The 23,087-nt window shown below is 40.6% G+C and overlaps 1 protein-coding gene across 2 annotated transcripts in view; it reads right to left on the bottom strand.

The window, feature by feature from the left end:
- The window catches only part of STRN (striatin), a 93,342-nt gene extending 72,037 nt beyond the window's left edge, over positions 1-21,305 (bottom strand). Inside the window, exon 1 of one of the 2 annotated variants that reach the window (XM_037066565.1) lies at positions 20,864-21,305. In XM_037066565.1, coding sequence (XP_036922460.1) covers positions 20,864-21,091 — 228 coding nt within the window. In that variant the 5' untranslated portion in view covers positions 21,092-21,305. The remainder of the gene's footprint in view (positions 1-20,863) is intronic. The other variant, XM_037066566.1, reaches the window with a different exon arrangement.
- Positions 21,306-23,087: the final 1,782 nt, after the last annotated feature.

Genomic DNA, 23,087 nt, shown 5'->3' with positions numbered 1-23,087 from the left:
CTTTAATAAAAACAATACTGCAATCAGTATAATCATACAATCAAAGTAATAATAAAGTTGATTGTGAGTTTTTCCCTTTCTATATCCTTTGGATACTCTTGTATTTTTACCACCGTCACTGAACTGATGACTCTGAAACTTCAGCCTCCAATATTCAAGTCTTCACTGTTTAATTCATTCCCCAACCCACCAGCTATCTCCTTATGCTCCCAGTACACTTGCTTTCTTATCTTCCTATCAATTCACATATTGCATTAAATAGTTAATAAAAATAGAAGACCCAGAATTGTTCAGGAGAAAGGTTACAAAAAGGACAGAAGTGCCTAGAAAAGGCAAACAAAAAGGTATAATACCAGTACGTGATATTCCCTGATGGTAAATCACAGAACAAACTTTGTGGTATTTCCTGCCAAAGATACATAACTGGAAATCAATCGTAAAGAATCATCAGGCAAATTCAAATTTAGGGATGTTTTACATGAGTTTTCTTGTAATACTCAAAAGTATCAGGTCCTAAAAGTCAAAGCAAAAGACTGTTTCAGGTTAAAGACAACAAAAAAGACATAAAAACCAAATGTAACATGATTCTGGACTGGATTTGGCTATGAAAAAGAACAAGAAACATGAATGAGCTCTCAGAATTAGATGACAATAATATATCAGTGTTAGTTTCCTGGTTTTGATGGCTATATGTGCTTACACAGGATAGTACTCGTTTATAGGAAATAAACTCTGTAGTATTTTGTGGGATGCAATAGGCCATCAGGTTGGCTGGCAACTTGCCCTCACATGATTCAGGACCAAAAAAAAACTTCTTTGTTTTGCCCTTGCAACTTTTTTGTAAATATAGGATTCAAAATCTTTTATTTTAAGGATCAAGGAAAGAAAGAAAGAGAGAGAAAAAAGGGGGGAAGGAAAGAACTCATGGACACAAGCAACAGTGTGGTGATTGCAGGCAGAGGGGGTGGAGGTGGAAGAGCGTATAATGGAATAAATGGTAATAAAAAAATAAAATTAAAAAATAAAATAAAATCTTCTATTTTGAAACACACTATCCTATGCCAACCCACCTGATGATAAGATACAAACAATACAATTTAAAACAAACATCGTGCATAATGATGAAACCCAAAAAGTACTGACATTCAGGAACAAACAAGGATGTTCATTTATCACCACAAATATTTAACACTGTTCAGGAGGTGGTAGCCAATGTCATTAGATTAAAAACAAGTAAGTTTAGACTTCCAGTCAAGATGGAGGCATAAGTAAACATGGCTCACTCCTTATACAATCACAGAAAATTTACAGCTACTATAGAATATCACTCAGAACTGTCATAAAACTGAGCTGTATGGAAATCAAACAACTAAGGAATTAAAGAAACCACATTCATCCAGATGGTAGGAAAGATGGAGGGGTGGAAACATGGAACCAGCGGATCCCAAACTCAAGTACGGTGGATATAAACAAAAGGATATCCCAGGAACAACAGATTTCAGCCCCAAACCAGACCGCTCCTCACAGGGTTCCAGTGCCAGGATGATTAAGTCCCCATAACTTCTGGCTGTAAAACCAATGTGGGTTCAGCCGGCAGAAGAATTTGAAGGATTCTCAGTCCTCTCCTCTTAAAGGGCCTTACATCATCACAGACTCACTCACTCAGAGTCACTCCCTCTGGGCTCCAGCACTGGGGCAGCACCTCGAAGGGTACCAGTAGTGTACAGGGAGGAACCGAAGTGTCTGGCACCAGGGCAAGAGCTGGAGAAAGCTTCCTCCCAGACAGAACTGCAGACAGCAGCCATCCTATCTCCCCCACACAGAATCACAGTGCAGTGGCACCATATCTGAATCTCCATCAACCCGGCTCACAAGGTAAGCCCCACCCTGACAATTACCTAAGGGTCTGCCTCATCCAACTTATGGGCCCACCCAAACTGGTAACAGTGGCTTTTACATATGTAGGACTGGGTGAGGTACAGGCTTAGGAACTTCCTAAATCCACTCAAAGGAGCCACAGCTGAGCCCAGCAGCCGGTATCTCTTGTTGAGTGGCCCCAGGCCCAGCACTAGCAGCAGCCATCTGCAGATCACTTTATAGCTTATGTCAAGGGACCCCAGACAGAACACAAGTAGATACTGACCCTGGCCTGCACCACCTGGGAAACCCAAGGGCCTGCGCACCCAGCGGACAGTTACACAGCACACAGGAGCACCGCCCAACCACCTCCACAAGCCATGGAGGGAGATAGTTGCAAGCCAGGGGTCAGAGCCAGTCCCACCAACTATCTGGACTGGGTAAATCCCCCCCATTGACCTGCTGACAGCAATCAAGACTCACCCAAAAGAGCGGGGAGTACTCAGCCTACACAGAGGGCACACCTCAAGTACACAGCCTGGGACACAGAGGAGGCTGTGCCACTGGACCCTACAGGACACCTACTATATTAGACCATGCTACCAAGACACAGAGTCAAAACATCTCTACCTAATACACAGAAACACACAGAGAGGAGGCTGTCAAAATGAGGAGGCAAAAAAAATATGGCCCAAGTGAAAAAACAGAAGAAAACTCTAGAAAAAGAACTAAACAAAATGGAGATAAGCAATCTATCAGATACAGAGTTCAAAACACTGGTTAAAAGCCTGCTCAAGGAGCTCAGTGGGTACTTCAAGACCATAAAAAAGATCCAGGCAGAAACGAAGGATACACTAACTGAAATAAAGAACAATTTACAGGGAATCAACAACGAGTGGATAAAGCCAAGATCAAATCAATGATTTGGAACATAAGAAAGAAAAAGACATCCAATCAGTATAGCAAGAAGAAAAAAGACCCCCAAAATCGTGAATAGTGTAAGAAGCCTCTGGGACAACTTGAAATGTTTCAACATTCGCATCACAGGGGTGCCTGAAGGAGAAGAGAAAAAGCAAAAAAACTGGAAACCTATTTGAAAAAATAATAAACAAAACTTTCCTAATTTGGTGAAGGAAATAGACATGCAAGTCCAGGAAGCACAGAGGGTACCAAAAAAGACAGATGTAAAGAGGACCACACCAAGACACATCATAATTAAAATGTTAAAGGTTAAAGATTCAGAGAATCTTAAAAGCAGTGAGAGAAAAGCAGATAATTACCTATAATGGAGTTCCCATACGACTATTCCCATAAGTCTCAAAAGAAACTCCGCAGGCAAGAAGGGATGGCAAGAAGTACTCCAAGTGACGAAAAGCAAGGACCTACCACCTACATCACTCTATCCAGCAAAGCTATCACTTAGAATCAGAGGGCAGATAAAGTGCTTCCCAGACAAGGTAAAGCTAACGGAGTTCATCATTGCCAAACCATTATTATATGAAATGTTAAAGGGACTTATTTAAGAAGATCAAAACTATGAACACCAAAATGACAATAAAGATATAACTATCAACAACTGAATCTAAAAAACAAACTAAGCAAACAACTAGAACAGAAACAGAATCAGAGATACAGAGAACACTGAGATGTTGGCCAGTTGGGTAGGAAGTCTGGGAGTATGGGGGGAAAGGTGAAAGGATTAAGAATTACAAACTGGTAGCTACAGAATAGGCAGGGGAATGTTAAGAGCAAATATAGGAAATGGAATTGGCAAAAAAACCTATATAAATAGCCCATGGGCATGAACAAAAGGAGGGGACTGGCAGAGGAGGGCAAAGGTGGAAAAACTGGGATAACTGTAATAGCACAATCAATTTTTTAAAAAAGAAAAGAAAAACACGTAAGTTTAAAAATAGAAAAAAGGAAATAAAGTTATTATTTGCAAATAATAGGAGTGGATACGTGGAAAATCCAAGAAAATCAACTATTATAAAAATAGAGGAATGTTTGTAAAGTAGCTGCATATAAAAATAATACATTGAAACCCATGGGCTTCTATAAAAACAACTAGTTAGATAATACAATGAAAGAAAACAAGCCATTTATATTAATAACAAAAGTGGTAAGATAACTGGAATAAACAGCTAGTGAAGAATATTTTAAATGGTACTAAGGAGCAAAATAAATATCTTGAACAAATGAGAAGCAAAGCAATGTTCCTAAAAAGAATAATGCATTACTATGATTTTATTTATTCCTAAATTAATCTTTAACAATTATTCAAGCCCAATTAAAATACCAAGAGTGTTTTTTAAAAGCATCATACATCATGATTCAAAAGTACATATGGAAAAAGAAATAAGCGGCAATAGACAACGTATTTAAAAGCACTAAAATATTTTAAAACGTACTGTAATTATGTCAGTCACTTAAAAAGTGTTACTGACACATAAACAGACAGACACATACACGGTACAGACACTCCCAAAACAAAGCCCGATACATGCAGGGACTTACAGGGAGCTAGAGGCGACACCGGCACATGACGGGGAAAATGTGGAGCACTCAACAAATGTCGATGGGCAGCCATCTGAGAATTATTTCTCGTATCGACTCACACGCCACATGGGTCAAAACATTTTTAAGGAAGGAACCCCAAAGCATTAGAAGAAAAGGTAGAGCTTATTTTTATTTTAATAATCTCAGGGTTAGGAATGCCTGAGAATAAGACAAAACCCAAAACCACGAAAGCCTAACAAATTTTACCTAAAAAAAAAATGAAGTATTTATATATGGCAATAAAAAAGTTGCTGAGTAACTATCATGACAAATAGGACAATTCTTTTTCAACAAATGTCCAAAGAAATAGGAAAACAGTCACAACACAAACAATAAGAGTTTACTTTTCTTAATATATTAAAAGCACCTACAAATCATAAAGATCAGAAGCTTAATAGAAAACACATACAAAGGACATGTTGATAAAAAGGAAATAAAAAAGGCTCAAACATATTAAAAAAGACATTCAATCTCACATGCAAGAGAAATGCCAATTAAAATTATAATCAGTTAATATTATTAAATGAATAGATTTGAATATTTGAGATTTACGACTCGAAGCCTCATTTTTAGGAGACCCCAAGGCCTCATCTTACCACTTTGGCATACATAAGAGTTCCGGTCTTCTACCCTAACTAGACTGGAAGTACACTGTGAGAAGGAATGTGGTGTTACTTGTCTTTCCTATATTCTTCCTAACAGCAATCTGGACCACGGTATGTAGTAGGTGATCCCCAAACATGCTACTGACTGAATGAGAATGGCTGATTTTATTTTCTCATCAAGATACAGCTAAAAACACAACCATAAACAAAGAACTTGGGAGAGAATCAAAAAAGCTAGTGTTACTCACTAGTCTGTCAGCTTGAGGGTCTAGATAAGATTTCATGCCTCTATGGGGTAAAGAGCTGCAATTCTGGCACAGCTCTGTTCCTCACTCTTATCTGCCTATTATTTCTGGACACTTATTATGACACAGACGGTGTAAGTTGGATTCTCCAAGTGTTGTCCCGGAGTAGCAGCATTAGCATCACTGGGATACCATGTAAAAATGCAAATTCTCAGGCCCCACCCCAGAACTGCTGAATCAGAAACTGAAGGTGGGCCCTGGCTGGTGTGGCTCAGTGGACTGAGTGCTGGACTGCAAAGCAAAGGGTCGCTAGTTCAATTCCCAGTCAGGGCACATGCCTGGGTTGCAGGCCAGGCCCCAGGTGGGGGGCATGGGAGAGGCAACCACACATTGATGTTTCTCTACGTCTCTTTCTCCTTCCCTCCCCCTTTCTCTAAAAATAAACAAATAAAATCTTAAAAAAAAAAAAAGAAACTGAAGGTGGGCCCCACAGATGAAAGCTGCATTTTAACAAGTGATTCGGATGCGTAAGTTTGATATCACCAAGTTGCGACACTGTCTTTAGGAGAAAGGGCTAGCTAGAGGCAATGACTGTATGCTGAAAAAAAACAACCAATAGCCCAGAGCACTCTTTGAGCTGATTTCACCTGCTCAGGTCTTGCTCAAATGGCACCTCAGCAGCAAAGCCCTTCTTTCACTCTCCACCCTCTCAAGCACTCCATATGCACTGACCACACTTTATCACAGCACTTACCTCCACCTAACATTCTAACAATGCATTTATTTATCACTGTCTTCCCCCACCACTTAAGCTTCAGGTAGGAAGGATCTGTTTTCATCAACGTTTCTTCTCCAGTGCCTAGAACAGGACCTGGCATGAAGCAGGCACTTGAAAAACATCTGCTAAGTGAACATATGGACCACTAGTGCCAAAACCCAGACTGACGAGCACTCTAGTATCAGCCTCCACACCAGTGGCCTAAGCTGCTCAATCGTGATACCTTTTCCACAGTTGTAGCATTTCCAGGTAAATAACAGAGCCTCCCCTACTACACAACATACATACACACGCACACAAATCAAAATTTAGGGACATTACTGCTAGTGATGAAACAAATAAAAAAGGCTCACAGTCCAGTGAATGAAACATGTGTGCTGAATAAAAAATATGTGGCATATGTTGTGTGCAACTGGAACCTGCAAAACAATTATAGACAGAAGTAATGACTACAGGAATAGAATACAGTGGGATGTCTATTTAACTCTGGAGTCAAGTACAGAAGAGATGTATTTCATTCTGGCATTAAAACTCTACAGCTAGCTTTATCTTTTAATAAACTAGTGACTTCTGAAACTTCCTCATACAGTTTCTGCATCATTATTTTCATTTACCTAACATTCCTTTCAATTATAAATTTTTTTTATTCACTCACTCATTTTCAGAACAGAAATTAACACAGCAATACCTTCCCATCACTCCTTCTTTCCCATTCATTCTTGCTCGAGAGACAACACCATCATCAAAAGGACAAACTAAAAAGAAGACATGGGAGTGAGAACACAAGAGTTCTAACAACAGCGGGAAGCCAAACAAAGTTTTAGATTAAGAGCTGGCTCACAGATCTAAAGAGCAAGTAGCTGGCACTAGAGAAAGACAGGAAAACTCTCGAAATAAAATCAACAGTTTTAAACAAGGGATAAGGGACCTGTGAAACTATTTGGTAATATTGATCACATATAAATTTGTATTTAAAGGCTACTGAAGTCTGTGAAAGAAAAAAAGAAGTAGAGCAAAGTTCACAGAAAATTAAGCCGTAAAAAATGAAGTAATCATTAACTCTAAGGGAAAAAAAAGTTGCAGAGGAAAAGAAACAATACTAGTATACTATTTGGCTGGCTCATAAGTGGATATTATTTATGTATATTTGCACAATAAACATTAATTGTAAATACTTTGATATAATAGGGGAATAGGAAACAGAGTTAAGAAGTAGAAGGGTATACTGCAGCTAAATCCTCATCTACCAAACATAACATTAGTAGGTATTATTTAAAACTGGCAAGGAGGAAGTAGTGTAAGAACACTGTTTTGAAATATGAATACATAACAGAAAAGGCAATTATGAGTTTTAAAAAATAGGAGTTCCAGCCTAGATGGAGGTGTAGGTAGAAACACTTTGCTTCCTTGCACAACCCGAAGAAGGATTATAACCAATTTAAAAACAATAAACAACCAGAACTGCCAGAATAGCAAACTGCATGGAACTCTGACAAGCAAGAAGTTAAAGCAGCATTATTCATCCGGACAGGTAGGAGGGGGCAGAGATGGGCCGCCCAGTGGGCCAAGAGGACCACACAGGGGAGGAGGGGCTGGGTCACGAGGAAACTAAAGACTCAAAACCTCTGGCGCTAAAACACTGTGGAGGTTGCAAAGGTGGAAGAAACTCCCAGTCTCACACAAGAGTACATTTGAAAGTGGGGGTAGAGCAGAGCAAGCAAGTGGCATTGTTCCCTCTTGGACCCCTCCCCTACAGACAGCACCACAGCACAACCAAGAGGGATGACCCGCCCTGGCAAATGCCTAAGGCCCTGCCCTTTGCAGCTTAACAGGCACACCAAGACAAAGAAATATTGCCCAAATGAAAGAACAGATCAGAACTACAGAAAAAGAACTAAGCGACAAGGAGACAGACAACCTATCTGACACAGAGTTCAAAACACTGGTAATCAGGATGCTCACAGAATTGATTAAGCTTGGTGCCAAAATGAAGGAATATAGGAAGGCTACCCAAAGTGAAGAAAAGCAAAATATACAGGGAACCAACAGTGAAGAGAAGAAAATCAGGACTCAAATCAATGAGTTGGAATAGAAGGAAGGAATAAATACCCAACCAGAACAGAATGAGGAAACAAGGATTCCAAAAAAATGAGGAGACTTGAGAACGAACCTCTGAAACAACTTTACGTGCTCCAATATCTGAATCGTAGGGGTGCCAGAAGGAGAAGAGGAAGGGGAAGAAATAAAAAACTTATTGGAAAAAAATAATGAAGGAAAACTCCCCCAATCTGGTGAAGGAAAAAGACATACAAATCCAAGAAGCTTAGAGAGTCCCAAACAAGATGGATCCACAGAAGACCACACCAAAACACATCATAATTAAATTGCCAAAGATTAAAGATAAGAAGAGAATCTTAAAATAGCAAGAGAATTATCCACAAAGGAGTTCCCATAAAACTATCTGCTGATTTCTAAAAAGAAACCTTGCAGGCAAGAAGGGACTGAAAAGAAGTATTTCAAGTCATGAAAGGCAAGGTCCTACAACCAAGATTATTCTCTCCAGCAAAGCTATCATTTAAAATGGAAAGACAGACAAAGTACTTCCCAGATAAGGCCAAGTTAATGCAGTTCACTATCACCAAGCCCTTATTATATGAAATGCTAAAGGAACTTATCTAAAGAAAAAAAGAAAATCAAAACTGTGAACAGTAAAATGACAACAACTATCAACAACTGAATCTTAAAAAGCAACAAAAACAAAAACAAACAAAGCAAACAACTAAAACAGGAACAGAATCACAGAAATGAAGATCACATGGAGGGTTATCAGGGTAGGGGAAGGGGGGAGAGTAGGGGGAAAGATACAGGGAATAAGAAGCATAAATGGTAGGTACAAAATAGACAGGGGGAGGTTAAGAATAGTACAGGAAATGGAGAAGCTGAAGAACTTATATGTACGACCCATGCACATGAACTAAAGGGGGAGGAAATGCTGCAGGGAGTGAGGGTACCTGGCAGAGGAGGTAAAAAGGAAAAAAAAGAATCGGACAACTGTAATAGCATAATCAATAAAATATACTTTAAAAGGGTTTTTTAAACTTCAATGATGAATTTTCTATGAGGTTCTGACAACTTTAACATTTCCATTATTTTAGTGTTTTGTGCTTCTCAGTTGTCTAGCTTTAAGACTCTAAAAAGCTAAACTTTAATTTTTAATGAAAAAGCATGCTTAGTGATAAGAAAAGCAGAACTTTAATCCTAAATTATGAATAATTGAGGCATTTCCATTTTATTACTTAAAGAAGCAGAATTTTAAAAAGCTTTAAAATCACAAAATGTTGGTAATGCAACCATAAACAAAATCAGAAATGTAGAATGTAAAGTAATAATAACTATATTTTATTTAAAATAAGATGTATCTTCACAGAAAAATATTCAATTTACTTTCTATTTAAAAGAAGTGTGTATAAAATTTGAAAGTATAAGCTTTAGAGAAGAAAAAAATGTTATAAGCCACTGATCTTAAAGATTTTTCAGAACATGATGCCAAACACATTTCCTGGCAGTCCGCACTGAACACACAAAAGGAACACAAACCTACACTCACAACTACCCAGACCCATGCACCACTTGCTGCAACTAACATTAACCTGCAATTATGAAGCCAGTGGCATCCCTGAAACGAGCTCTGAGCTCTGTCAGAATGACTTGGCAAGGCCCAGGTAATGGTCTACAACTTGCTCTAAAAGGCTCTTACCAGTGCAAATCATAGGCAGAACTAGCTAGCCACAAGAGGAGTAGATAGACTGTTCTCTACATAGTAACAAAATATTGTACATTTACAAGAAACACTGTAAATATCAAAAATGTCTGGGACATATGACCTACCCTTAAGGACACAATTTAGCTGGGAGACAGGACAGCCATATATTTAATACACAGTCAGGAACAATATAACCTAATGTATGATTCATTTAAGAACCACTTATTAAGCAGCTACTACGTGTCAGTCACTCTGCTGAACTTTAGGGAAACAAAAACACGCTGAAGTTACTCATAGTCGAGTGAGGAAACAAACATTCGAAGTGGGAGATAGGTGGTGTAACTGACATACAGCTGAAGTCCTCGCCACTAATTCTCTGTCACCCAAGCCTAGGGATTGCCCACTCTTCTCTAGTCCCCTTGTAAAACTCTGCCCAGAGCGCATATTAAATATTCACAAGTAGAGCAGGCTATTCTTTATAGTTCACCCACACACTTCGGTTCCCACAGCAGGGTTGTATAAGCTCACCAAGAGTCAACTGGGTTCCTTCTAAACCTGCAGATGACATGTGCACTTGTTCCTCTGATTAGAGAATTCAATTAAATATTATATAAACCATAGAACATGGGTATCAAGAAGACTAGGCTGAATGCTTTGGAAAGACAAGATAATAAAGGAGATCTACTGAAAATATCACTGTCAAATTAGATATGGGTGAAACAACTAAAAAGATCAGGAGAAAGGTCATAAAAATCTAGGATTTTGCACTTTGTGCTTTACTCAAGGAAATCCAAAACCAGAAATCATAAACAATTGTAATTATGTATTATATATTACTATGTATTATATATTAAATATATGTAATACATATATTATTAATTATATCAGTTGGCTTGGTCTTATACTGGCAAAGGATTATGTATCTACATATATATTTTAGCTTAAATTTAAGTATCATCTTAACCATCCTTTGGAATTCATTGCCCTACCCCCAGTCTGGATGGTGTTGGATAACAAAGCTTCTCTCACACATACAAGCATGAAGCTTCCTTGTGTCTGGAGGTCAGAGTGTTTTCCCAAAAAAGTAAACAAAATCTTTGGAAGATTATTAGAAATGTATTCCAGTCCTGTACATTGACTCAGAACATGAGAGAACAAGAAAAATATCAAAGTATTTCCTTCTACTTACCACACCCGGGTCTATCACTCAAACTTTTCTATGGCAAACTATTTAACTTATCCATAAATCAGGGAATGATTATTAATAGCTACCACATACAGTTTTATAAGGATTAAAATAGATTATACATGTAAAATGCGTAGCACTGTACTTGGTACATGGTAGGTGCCCAATAAGTGAAACTATTATTGTTTTTGGAGGGTGAAGAAGAAAGGAGAGAGAGGAAACAGCAGATGAAGTCCTGGATTCAATTCCTGGGACCATGGTAGCATCTTCCCCAACTGACTCCACTTTTTCAAATTCAGTAAGTGTGCTGACCCAGATCCACAGGCTCCTCATTTCCTCCTTTCAGCTTTGTATGACTCCACATTCCTTGGGAGCAGGTTTTAATTGTGCCTATAATTTAGGATCCTTTACTTACCTTCTCATTTAGGAAATATAAACAAAGAATTGAGCACAAGTCCAAGACTGGGCTGTAATTTTCCACCAGGTAAAGCTGGTATCACCCTTGTGGAATTTGACATCATGTTTATTTCTCCTAACTAGATATGCTGGTATTGGATCCAGTTTGTGTCACACGTAAATGCGTGCCAATGGAACCTGCGTGTAGAGCAACGAAACACTCCCCCTGGACCTTTTCTTAGAACTCTACCGTGCACTGGTGCCAAGAACGCACTCGCCACACCCAAATACTTATTCCACCCAACCTGGTGCAATATTCCCCGAAGCGCACCTAAATTCCAGGACCAGCACTCACTTATTTTCTCCCCATCTCACCTCCAAAACACAATACCTACTCGCTTCTCCTTGTGCCACACACTGCTTCTAGCTAACCCTACAGTAACTTCTGCTTCTTACACATCAGTATTTTCTAATATTCCATCATCTTGTTCAGATAAGGCACTTTTACAGCATCTAGTCTGCCCCCCAAAAGTGGTTTTATTTTCTCAAATACCTTATTGCAGGAGAGAAAAGATATGGTTAACATTTTACTCTGCTCAGACATAGTGTATGTATAATGGGTGGGCTAAGAATTACCTAATAACCACAGTACTACACAAACTAATTTATGATCAATATACATAAACTATATTAAATACACACACACAGAGAACTTAATTAGGCTGCTTTCAAGGCAAGATGAAAAGATCCAAAGTTTCAGATGTTTTTAAAAATAGACACTTTATTTCAGTATTTAAGGCCTCACACAAAAATAAATAAAATTATTAAACTAGAGTGACACACTGATAAACAATTTTGAGGAATACAAATTGTGAAAGATTTTCCTGAGCCCCTTAAAGAATATTCTACTTGAAAAAAATGAACCTACTAAATTGTTCTACTTAAAGAAAAACTTGAAATAAGTGGTAAGAATTTACTTTAAATGATGACAGCTACTCCAAGCATACTTAATCATCTAAAAATTGTAATTCACTTGGCTATTTCAGATCAGAAGCAGTTTCACAGTAGTATGGAGAACAATGCCCTGGACTGGGTGCCAAACACCTGGGATCTAAACTAACTCAGCTCACAGAGTGATCAAAGACAAACCTCTTCATCTCTCTGACCCTAACTAAGACACAAGAGATGAGACTACCTAAACTCTAAGGTCCCTCAGGAGGTAAAATATTCTTAGTGCAATGAAGGGGACCGAAAACTGAGACTAGAGATGTGGCGGGAGGCCCGGGGAACGCGTGTGTGTTGTGTATGTGTACGTCTCCATCCCAGCCAGCACTGGAATCTTACCATTACAAGCACTAAAATGAAGGCTACAGATTACACACCCTTTAGAAATTAAGAACACGTTAATGTGTTCAGTGCCGTTTCTCCCTCCCGTGTGTGCCTGTACCTCCTTCTCTCACCTCTCTGCTCCCCTCCCTGTCTCTTCCTTTCTTCCACCCTTTCCCCAACTCAGACTGTCTCCCAAACTCCAGTTTCCTCTATTACTATCTGAGGGCTTCAATGCTTACAAACTATAACCACCTATTACCTCCATCTCTGTCCTGCCCCTATGCCAAATACAGTCAGTTTATTGTCCTTGAACCACTATCAACAGGGCAAAAAGAATGTAAGTAGCTACTACACGAAATGGATCACTGAAACCAGTTCTTGGCTTCTAAAATTTGATTGAAATAAATAATACAATTAAATGAATTCTGTCCACAGAAATTCCAACCAATGAGAGCAAACCACTTACTGGACACCTGTTATGGGTAATATACTTGGCATATTTTATCTTGCTAAAATCTTACAACTACTCTGCTTAGTGGATGTATTATCATCTACAATTTACAGTTAAAGCCCAGAAAAACTACAGAGCAGAAGTGATAAAGCTGTATACCTCTATGACCCACTTTCCACAGCAAAATTATGAGGATTAATAGATTGTTTTGTCCAAACAGCCACCAAAGCAAGAAACTCCGAAAATCCCAAGAGCAATTATTTCTAATAGCCCAGAATTGAAACACGTTTCAAAGACTGATCAACTAAGGAGTGAGTTTGTGTGTTTTAAATTCTGCTTAAATTACTACGATGTGGAGAAAAGCTGTAGGCCTTCCTCTACTACTACAATTCAAAGAAAAGAAAGCTTGGATAAAATATAACCTTTAGGGTCAAAAAGGTACATCTCTTGATGAAGAGCTGCTATCAGTGATATTTCTCCCCAGATAATTACTGGGTCCATTATTATATGTCAGTTTGTGAAAGTAAGATTACAGAGAAATCCACTTGCGGTAATGAAGCCTAGAAATAACTCCCCTACTGGAAATGGATAAAAATTCTGGATGAAAATATTTTTATAATCACCTTAAAAAACAAAGCTTAAAAGATAGCAAGAAATTATCTGGTCAAAATTGAAGATAAATTGGGAACCTAGTGAACTAAGAAAACAAAAGCCACCTTTTCCCTTTGGGTACCGGCCAGTCAGAACAAATCTGAACTTTAGTTCGGACAGCCTTGCAGGACCCAAAAGGCAAAAATCAAAGATCAGGGCCACGTGGAGAGTCTAATAGGAGACATACTCCACATTTTGCTGAGACTCTAGGGCTTACACCCGCAAAGCAAAGGTGAAGCAGACAGATATTGACCCTGTAACGTATTTAGACCACCTGTATGGTCTAAAACTTCAAGCAATGAATTTGCTTTAAAGTGGTTCAGTCTCGGTAATACCTCCAGAAACTTCCTGAAGAAGCTATCTTCATTTGGGACCTCAGATTACTCTCATACTTTTTCAGGGACACTGAGCAGCACCCAACAGTAACAACGCATACAAAAAAACTAAGTCATCAAAGAACGAATCAGCACAAACAAGAGACCATAGAAAGGAACCTCCAAGACCCCACATACAGGAAGAACAGAGACACCAACTATAACCTAACTATTCTTACTAGGTTTAAAAAATAAAAGACAACTGAAAATATCCACAGGAAAAAGGAAACTATTAAGAAAAGATACAGCAGATTTAAAAACATTTTTTATCCTCACCTGACATTTTTGCATTGTAGAAAGAGGGTAAGGGAGAGGAAGAAACATGGGCGCACGAGACAATCATGGATTGGTCGCCTCCTGTACCTCCCGTACCTGCCTGGACCAGGGACGGAACCCACAACCTTTGATTACCATATGACACTCCAACCAACTGAGCCACACACACCAGCCAGGGCAAGAATCAGCAGATTTTTAAATAAACAAAATTACAAACTCACAGGGTAGCTTTAAAAGATCAGATTACACTGAAGAGAAGATTAATGGACTAGAAGATACATTGGAATAAATTATCCAAAATAAAGCAGGGATAAAAAGATGGGAAATACAGAGCAGGTAAAGAAGGCCCAAGATATACATAGTCAGAGATCCAAAGGAAAAGAAAACAAGATAGAAGAGAAATCCAAAGAGATAATGAGTGAGAATTTTATGGAATGAATGAGATGCCAATCCACAAATTCAAGAAGCCTAACATAGCCTCAAATAAAATAAAAAGAAATGTAAACCCTGACACATTACAATGAACCTATAGGACACCAAAATAAAAAAAACCTAAGGTGTAACCAATGAAATAAGCTAGAAGACAGTCAAACACAGCAGAATCTCCATGCCTCTTGCTTTAGCTAAAAAGAAAAATGGTAAGTATTCATTAGTGAATGATTATTTCAGAAGGTTCTAAGGATCGAGCAAGATAATGTACTTGAAAGGTTTTTAATAAAAAAACTGCAAAGGTGTTTGGAGATTGAAGTGACAGAGCTTAGACAAAACCCATTTCATTCTCAGTCATTTAATCTCTCTCAGGATCTCACTTCACCTGTGAAAGAAGGATGTGGCTTATTATTTCCAAAGTTCATTCCAGCCCAAAGATTACTCTATCATTTTGTCTCCCAGTCTTAGGGAGGTGATTCAAATTATAATAGCCTACTGCCTAAAAATAAAATGCTAGCTATCATCAGAAATTAACAGAAACATAACAGAAATTGTATCCTAAATTCTATAAAAAGCCATCCATATCTGAATGCCAACACAAGTGTTAAAACCGCTGAACTACGTATGTAAAAACAGGAAAGAACAACTAAAGCAGTTATCCCCAGTCTCTGTTGGATATTAGCACTACTAGGGAGCTCAAAAGGCACTAATGCCAAGGGCCCTCATTCCTACACTCTAACTGGCCTGGGGCAGAGTTCCCAGAGTTTTTTTAAAAGATTTTATTTATTTATTTTTATAGAAAGGGGAAGGGAAGAAGAAAGAGGGGGAGAGAAACACAGATGCTCAAGCGAAACCTTGATCAGCTGCCTCCTGCATGCCTCAAGCACACCCCCAACCGAGAACCTGGCCCACAACCCAGGCATGCGCCCTGACCTGGAATCAAACAGGCAACAGAACCAGCAACCCTTGCTGAAGGATGACGCCCAACCCACTGAGCCACGCCAGTCGGGGCAGGGAATTAATATTTTTCAAAGTTCCCCCAGATTATTCAAAGATTGCAGCTAAAGTTGAGAAACACTAAATTAAAGTGACTAATATTAGGATATATTTTAAAAGAGTAAAACCTCTACAATCTTTCCAACATATAATTAAAGATTATAAAATTATCAAGGATGACCACAATAAAAACTGAATGTTTACAAATATACCATACCACAGAGGAGTGCAACAGCTCCAAGTTTATTTAAATGCCCAAAATAAAACCAAAAAATTAGTTTTATAGAGTGGTTAGTAAATGTATATAATTTGCTACCCAAGAGGTCATGCATGGTTAGGACAAACAAATGCAGAAATGTTTATGTAAATTTTAAGACAACAAACACATAGTGAGTTATTAACTAAAGCAAGTCCATTTGAAGTGTAGTATCAATACTTTGAAGCTGACTCCTATTACATGTCCCTTAGTGCCACCATCAGACCCAGAATATCAGCTGCATGGCTCCAGGATGGCACTTACTGCGCTCGCCTTAGAAGGGTTCATGACTGAAATTTTTGCTTTTCTGCACAGAGATATACAAATGTAACATCATGCACTGGGTACCATTTATTTATTGAGCACTTACTTTGTGCTCCGTACCAAGCCTCTGCGAGATACTTTACAACATCTTACTTATTCTCACAAGGTAGTTGATTACCCTCATCTTACACTTGAGGAAACTAAGGCTCTGAGAGTCCAGAGTTATGGCAAATCCATATTTTTGGCACAAAATAAAACAGTTACGTCTTAATGCAAAGATTTAAATCTAGATCAATGCTATGTTGCTTTTCACTGTAATTGTAAATAATAGTTATAATAAAAAATAAACTGCTATTTTAAGTGTCCATCCTGTCAAATTAAATGCTCAGTAAGTCCTGTCAACAGTCCCACGGATCTCACATCCTATCCTCCAGCGCATCTTGCTGAGTCTACCTTCAAAAATGTATTCAGAATCCATTATACTTTGAATATGTATCAAAATACATAATCCCATTTCTCATTACTGACACTCTAGTTCATCTCTGGCCTGGATCATTCAGCAAGCCTCCCACTGAGACTCTGACTTTTTCACTGTCTCCCCTCCAGGGCTATTCAGAATCCTAGCAAAGGTTTCTGTTTAAAGATGGTATCACTCTTTTGCTCAAAACATTTCAGTAGTTGCCCATCTGGCTGAGGTGAAAATCTAAAGTCTTTACCACGGCAAGACTCAGTCTCTCTGCCATCATTTCTCCTGCCCGCCTCCGCTACTCCAGCGAAAACTGCCTCACAGTTCTTCAGACAGTGTAAGCGTGTTCCTCTCCCCTGCTGTTCCTTCTGCGTAGAACACGTCCTCCGATTTCACCTGCTCAGGTCTTGCTCAAATGGCACCTCAGCAGCAAAGCCCTTCTTCCACTCTCCACCCTCTCAAGCACTCCATATGCACTGACCACACTTTATCACAGCACTTACCTCCACCTAACATTCTAACAATGCATTTATTTATCACTGTCTTCCCCCACCACTTAAGCTTCAGGTAGGAAGGATCTGTTTTCATCAACGTTTCTTCTCCAGTGCCTAGAACAGGACCTGGCATGAAGCAGGCACTTGAAAAACATCTGCTAAGTGAACATATGGACCACTAGTGCCAAAACCCAGACTGACGAGCACTCTAGTACCAGCCTCCACACCAGTGGCCTAAGCTGCTCAATCGTGATACCTTTTCCACAGTTGTAGCATTTCCAGGTAAATAACAGAGCCTCCCCTACTACACAACAGACACACACACACACTCCCCCCAAAATCTAGGGCATTAACATTTACTTTTTATTTACATGCTTGCTTTCCCATAAGTCAGTAATTCTCAAATACCGCGCGTCAGGTTCTCATTACCTCATAAAGTTCTTTCTTCCTGCTATTCTCCCCACTCACTGCTAAGCTCTTCTGTGCTTTTATAAGAAAATTTAAACCCGGTAAATGATAAACCCTGATTCTTCTGCATTTTGTTTGTTCTAGCACTGTGAATAGACCGCCTATTTCTTTCAGGTAATCTAGCCCAACGTGTGTCACACAAGGTTCTCTCAAATGCGATGTATCCCATTTCCAATTCCTTTCACAAATATAAAGCTCAGTAACAATTCTGACCATTCTCTTCCCATGAATTACCTACTCTCACCTGCATGGTGGTGGGGGGTGGGGAAGAATGATGAAGAGTAAAAGGAGAGTCATATATTAACTCAAATGGACGAGGGGGAACAAAGTGACAAATAAGTTTGTACCATGTGACCAGTTCTTACTCTTAAGACCTGAAGGAGGAAGTGGTGAAGGCGGGCCAGGTAGGCAGATGAGCGATTGGACTGCCTTTCACAATTCTGCCCTGGCAATTTGAAAGAGCAAGACTGACAGGTTTCCAGGTTTCTAAAGGGAAAAATTAGACTTAATCTTGAAGGTATAATCTTAATCTTGGACTTAAGGACTGCAGAAGAGATTTAAAAATTAAAAGGAAGACACCAAGTATCATAATCACTCACTCAACTCTTAATTCCTACTGTTTTTCTAGGACAATTCTAATGACAAAAGAAAAATAAAGGGATATGTTCAAATTTAATGATGTTGATGTAAAGATGTGATTTTTAAAAATACATGTTCTATGTTTTTTTATATATTTCAATAATGCTAATAAAGGGGTCAAAAACCTCAGGTCCTTGCAAACTCTCTCCCCTCAAAATACATAATACCTGCTCTGTTTGGAAAATATGACGCATTTTTCTTAAGTTTCCCCATGGATGCTCATGTAATTAGGACACAGAACAAAAGGCATTATAAACACGTAGTGTCCTTAATATAATTGGAACCAATGGGAAACCTATCTTAAGTTCAACATTCGCCATAAATACCCCAGGATGCTGTGTGTGTGCGTGTAAAACTGAAGAGTGGCCACACTTACAGGTAAATTTTAAAGTTCAAACACCGTGGAGTGAGATGGGTTGGAAAGTCCCAAACCTCCACAGGTGGGAAGCTAAGAGTCGTTTTCTTGTTTGTTTTTGACCAAATTATTGTGACTAATCTTACATTCCCTAAATGGGAAAAGAAATTAAAAGTGATCTCACATTAAACTCATTCTCCACACCTGTACAACATTAAAGCCTCCCTTTAACACTTCCTTGAAGTCTGAAATCCACAAACTCATTTAGGGAATTCATTGCTAATAAAGGTGAATTACCAGTAAATTTGAATGGAGCATTTAAGTCTGCTGGTTAGTATACTGACATGTATACAGATTCATTACAAGAAACATCACAAATATCAAAAATCTAGATATTAAAGTAACACAACAGTAGGAACGAGAAAGCCACCAAGTAATAGAAATATAAAGAATAAGGAGGAACCTTAGAAAAGATGGGTCACTCCCTCACATCATTCAACTAGTCCCAGAGGCCTTCCCTGGCCACCCCATCTAAAATAGCTGCCCCTACCACACTCTCTCCCTTTACCCTGATTTACTCTTCTCATAGCATTGCCACTATGGGTCACTACATTATATAGTTGCATCTACTATATAACGCAACTATATAACTGATTGCCTTCTGACTAAAATGTAAACTCTATGAGGGCAGATTCGCCGATTTTGTTAATCCTGGGGCCTGGAGGCACACACCTGGCACTAAATAAATGAGCCAATAACTAAGTGATGAAACTGAAGTTCAGAGAGGGTAAAGGATTCCCTCAAGGTCACACAGCTACTAGCAAACCCAGCCCACACTATAACCCTGTCTCCTGGCTCCTTCCCCTGCCACTTGAACTATATACCAAAGCAGCCTACTTCAGCACAGATTCTACTTAACAGACTTCTCCTTTCCTTTTTCTTGAGTGCCAAAGAAAATACATGTTACCAAAAAAGTGACACACTGGTTAGCATTTTAACATAAAGTGTTTCACCGATCAAAACTATACTATGATTTCATAAGGATCCAGGATTAGCCAGGAAAGCTGAAAGGCACAGTCACTCACAATTCTTTACATTCCTTGTGAAACTGGTGTATGGCTTGGAAGTTTTAAAAACAGCCAGTGAAACCTGCTTAGCAGTTCAGAATGGCCTGTCATGTATCAGCCACACTTGCATTCTTCTAAGAACCCACCATAGCTCCTCCCTGGATATGCTCTACCTTGCAGGGTAGGCAGGAAATGTTACCAACTTTAAAGCCCCTTTAAGTTCCTTTTAATGTAAAAATTAACCTCACAAAACACCGAACATAAAATTAATCCTCGGGAAGTTTTAGCTTCTGAGAACAGGAAACCGTCTCTGAACTATCACCTGACTCTGATCATCTAGGTCCTTCATTTAAAATCCATGAATCTGAAATACCTAAAAGAAACGCGGGAGGGGGTGAGGGAGTGGGAAGAAGAGAAGACACATTTACATATACAAAAAGAGAGCTGATATTCCTAGTAACACTTTCCCCCAATGTCAGCTTCTTGCCTCGAGTCCAGGCCTCAGAGACACACTTCTCTTGTCTTTGATCACCTTCCTCTCAGAGAAGCCAAGTGCCAATACCTGCTGCGGGAACGTCTCTAGACCTAGGACTGAGGATGGATGATTTGCCACGCGTCTTTCAGAGCTCCTCTTAGCCCAATTAGTACACTGAAAGGGAAGAAGACCTAGAATGTGGAATGCCAAAAGAACTGAAATGAGACAGAGTTCAGAGAAAGACGGAGCAAACGAAATAGAAGCGGGGAGGATAAACAACGCATCAGGACGGGAGTGGAAACCCGGGTCAAGGAAGTGGGGGCAGGCAAAGGTGAAGGGGGGAAGGGGACAGTCCTGGGTGGGAAAGGTGGGAGCAAAGGGGAGGGGACCAGAGAGGGCAGATCGGGGAGAGGGAAGGGTCCGGGGCGGGGCGAAAGGGAGCGAAGAGGCGGGATGAAGAGGGCCAGGCCGGGAGGGTCTTTACCTGCAGCTCCGCCCGCTCCACCTCCCACTGGGCTCTCTCCACCTCGAAGCGGGCCCACTCGTGCTGCAGGAAGTGCAGGATCCCCGGGAGGCTGTACTGGGCTCGGGCCGCCCCCGCCGCAGCCACCCCGTCGCCGGCCGTCTCCGCCAAAGGCCCGAGACCCTTGGCACCGCCAGCTCCCGGGTGGTTGTTGCTAAAGAAGACGCCGGGACCAGCCTGCTCGTCCATGGCGGCCGCAGAAGTCCGGAGAGCTGCCCAGCGCCCAGCAGCCGAGGCAACGGCGGCGGCCAGCAGCGCCTCCTCCTCCCTCCGCCGCTCCCCGCCCACACCCCAGTCAGCAGGGAGCTGCCGCCTCGGCGCGGGGGCCGGCCGAACCCGGGACGGGCCGGGAAATGGGTCAACTGCGGCGCGCGGACGGCCCGGGGCTTGCTGGGAAATGTAGTCTTGGGGCGTGGCGACGGCGAGCGTGGCCCTGGTGGCCCTCCCGGGCCGCGTTGGGCTGCGGCGCGCCCGCGGCCCCGCCCCCGGCCCGCCCGCGGCTTTTGGGGCGGCCCAGGCGGGGAGCGCGCGCTTTCTTAAGGGCTGGGCGTGGCGCAGCCGGGCGGGGACCGGAGTTCTCCCGCACGCGGAAGTCCGCGGGCGGCGCTCCCTGTTTCGCACCCACACACACGGAAGTTATTAGGCCAAGATACCTCCAGCCCGAGCTGCATATCTTTTAGAGCTTCCCGGTAGTTCTGTTAAGAAACAAGCTCAAAGCGAGCTTCGTCGGTCGGCCTCCAGGATTCAGATCTCTCCCTTCGCGCGTTGACGTCTCATCCGAAAAAGTGCAGTCAATCTGCACATTGTTGTCGCTTCTCCCCTTTTCGCTCAGGAGTTCAAACCTGTTGCCGCGTCGGTTTTCACTGAACATGAACTCTGATCACCTCTCTCCTATTCTGGTTTGTTGACGCCTCATCTGAAAATGTGCTCCGCTGAAGTCGCTTTCCCTTTGTATAGTTAATCGTGCAGTAAATCTTTTTAAGTTTCAGATATCCAAGGCTATGTTTTTTCGGTCTCCATTTACCTACCTTATTCCCGTGCAGTTTTTACTCAGTTCGACTCAACAGATATTTGATTGTTGGTTACATCTGTCGCTGGGGATATAAAGATAAATGACATTTCCTGTCATCAAAGGGAAGTTGGCAAGTATATAATCAATCTCACAGTGCCTTAAAGAAAGAACAAAACCCCTTTCTGCTCCCTAGAACTGTCTTAGGTGTCCAGGCACTTCTCCAGTTTCACTAGTCCGTTTCCCAGTTTCTCCACGGTTCTCCTGCAAACTGGCAACAGTATTAGGCTGCCGAAGGAACACCAAAGTCCTTTCAGCTGTTTCTCTGTAAATGTTATCTTTCTCCAAAGTCCCTGAAATTGTCACCATAAGTCCAAACTTGAAAAAAGTGTAAGAATTGAAAATGAAATCAAGCACTTATTTAGTCTTCATAACAAGCAATTTCTAATTTTGTTTTGTGGGGTGGACTGGGATGTCAGCTCTGATGGCCATTAAAACATTTAAAGATACAGGCTGGTGAGTGACACGTCAGAGAAGGACATCCTGTCCCTGCCCACCCCCCCCCCCTTCCCACGACTACTTGTGGAAAAGACAGGAAACACATTGTATCTGCTCTGTCTGCAAATAAAGATGGAAAACTCTATTCTCCCACGTTTTATTTTTTTATTAACTGCATTTATGGGGATGACGTTGGTTCACAAAACCATAAGGGTTTCAAATGTACAACTCAATAGAACACTGTCCATACACTGGGTACTGTGCCCATGCCCCAAGCAAAGTCTCTCCATGCCCATGCCCACAGGGCATGGAGAAATGGAGAAAGTCTCTCCCCTACCCCCATTTGCCTGCCTCCACCTAGTCCCCATCCCCTTTTCTCCAGGCTGTCACCACACTTGTCTGTGTCTGTTTTATGTGTATATGTCTTTCAGCTAGTGCCTTTAACTTCTTTGATCCGACCCCCCATGCCCCCCACCACCTTCCCCTCTGACAGCTGTCAGTCTGTTCCTTGTATGCATGCCTCTTTCTATTTTGTTCATTAGATTCCACATATAAGTGAGATCATACGATATTTGTCTTTCTTTTTCTGGCTTATTCACTTAGCATAATAATCTCCAGGTCCATCCATGCTATCACAAAAAGTAAAATTGCCTTCTTTTTTATAGTGTATAGTGCATA

Source organism: Sturnira hondurensis, unplaced genomic scaffold, assembly GCF_014824575.4.
Source record: "Sturnira hondurensis isolate 20B ecotype Veracruz unplaced genomic scaffold, ASM1482457v3 Scaffold0016663, whole genome shotgun sequence".
NCBI lineage: Eukaryota > Metazoa > Chordata > Mammalia > Chiroptera > Phyllostomidae > Sturnira > Sturnira hondurensis.
This window is presented reverse-complemented; position numbering and strand designations above follow the sequence as displayed.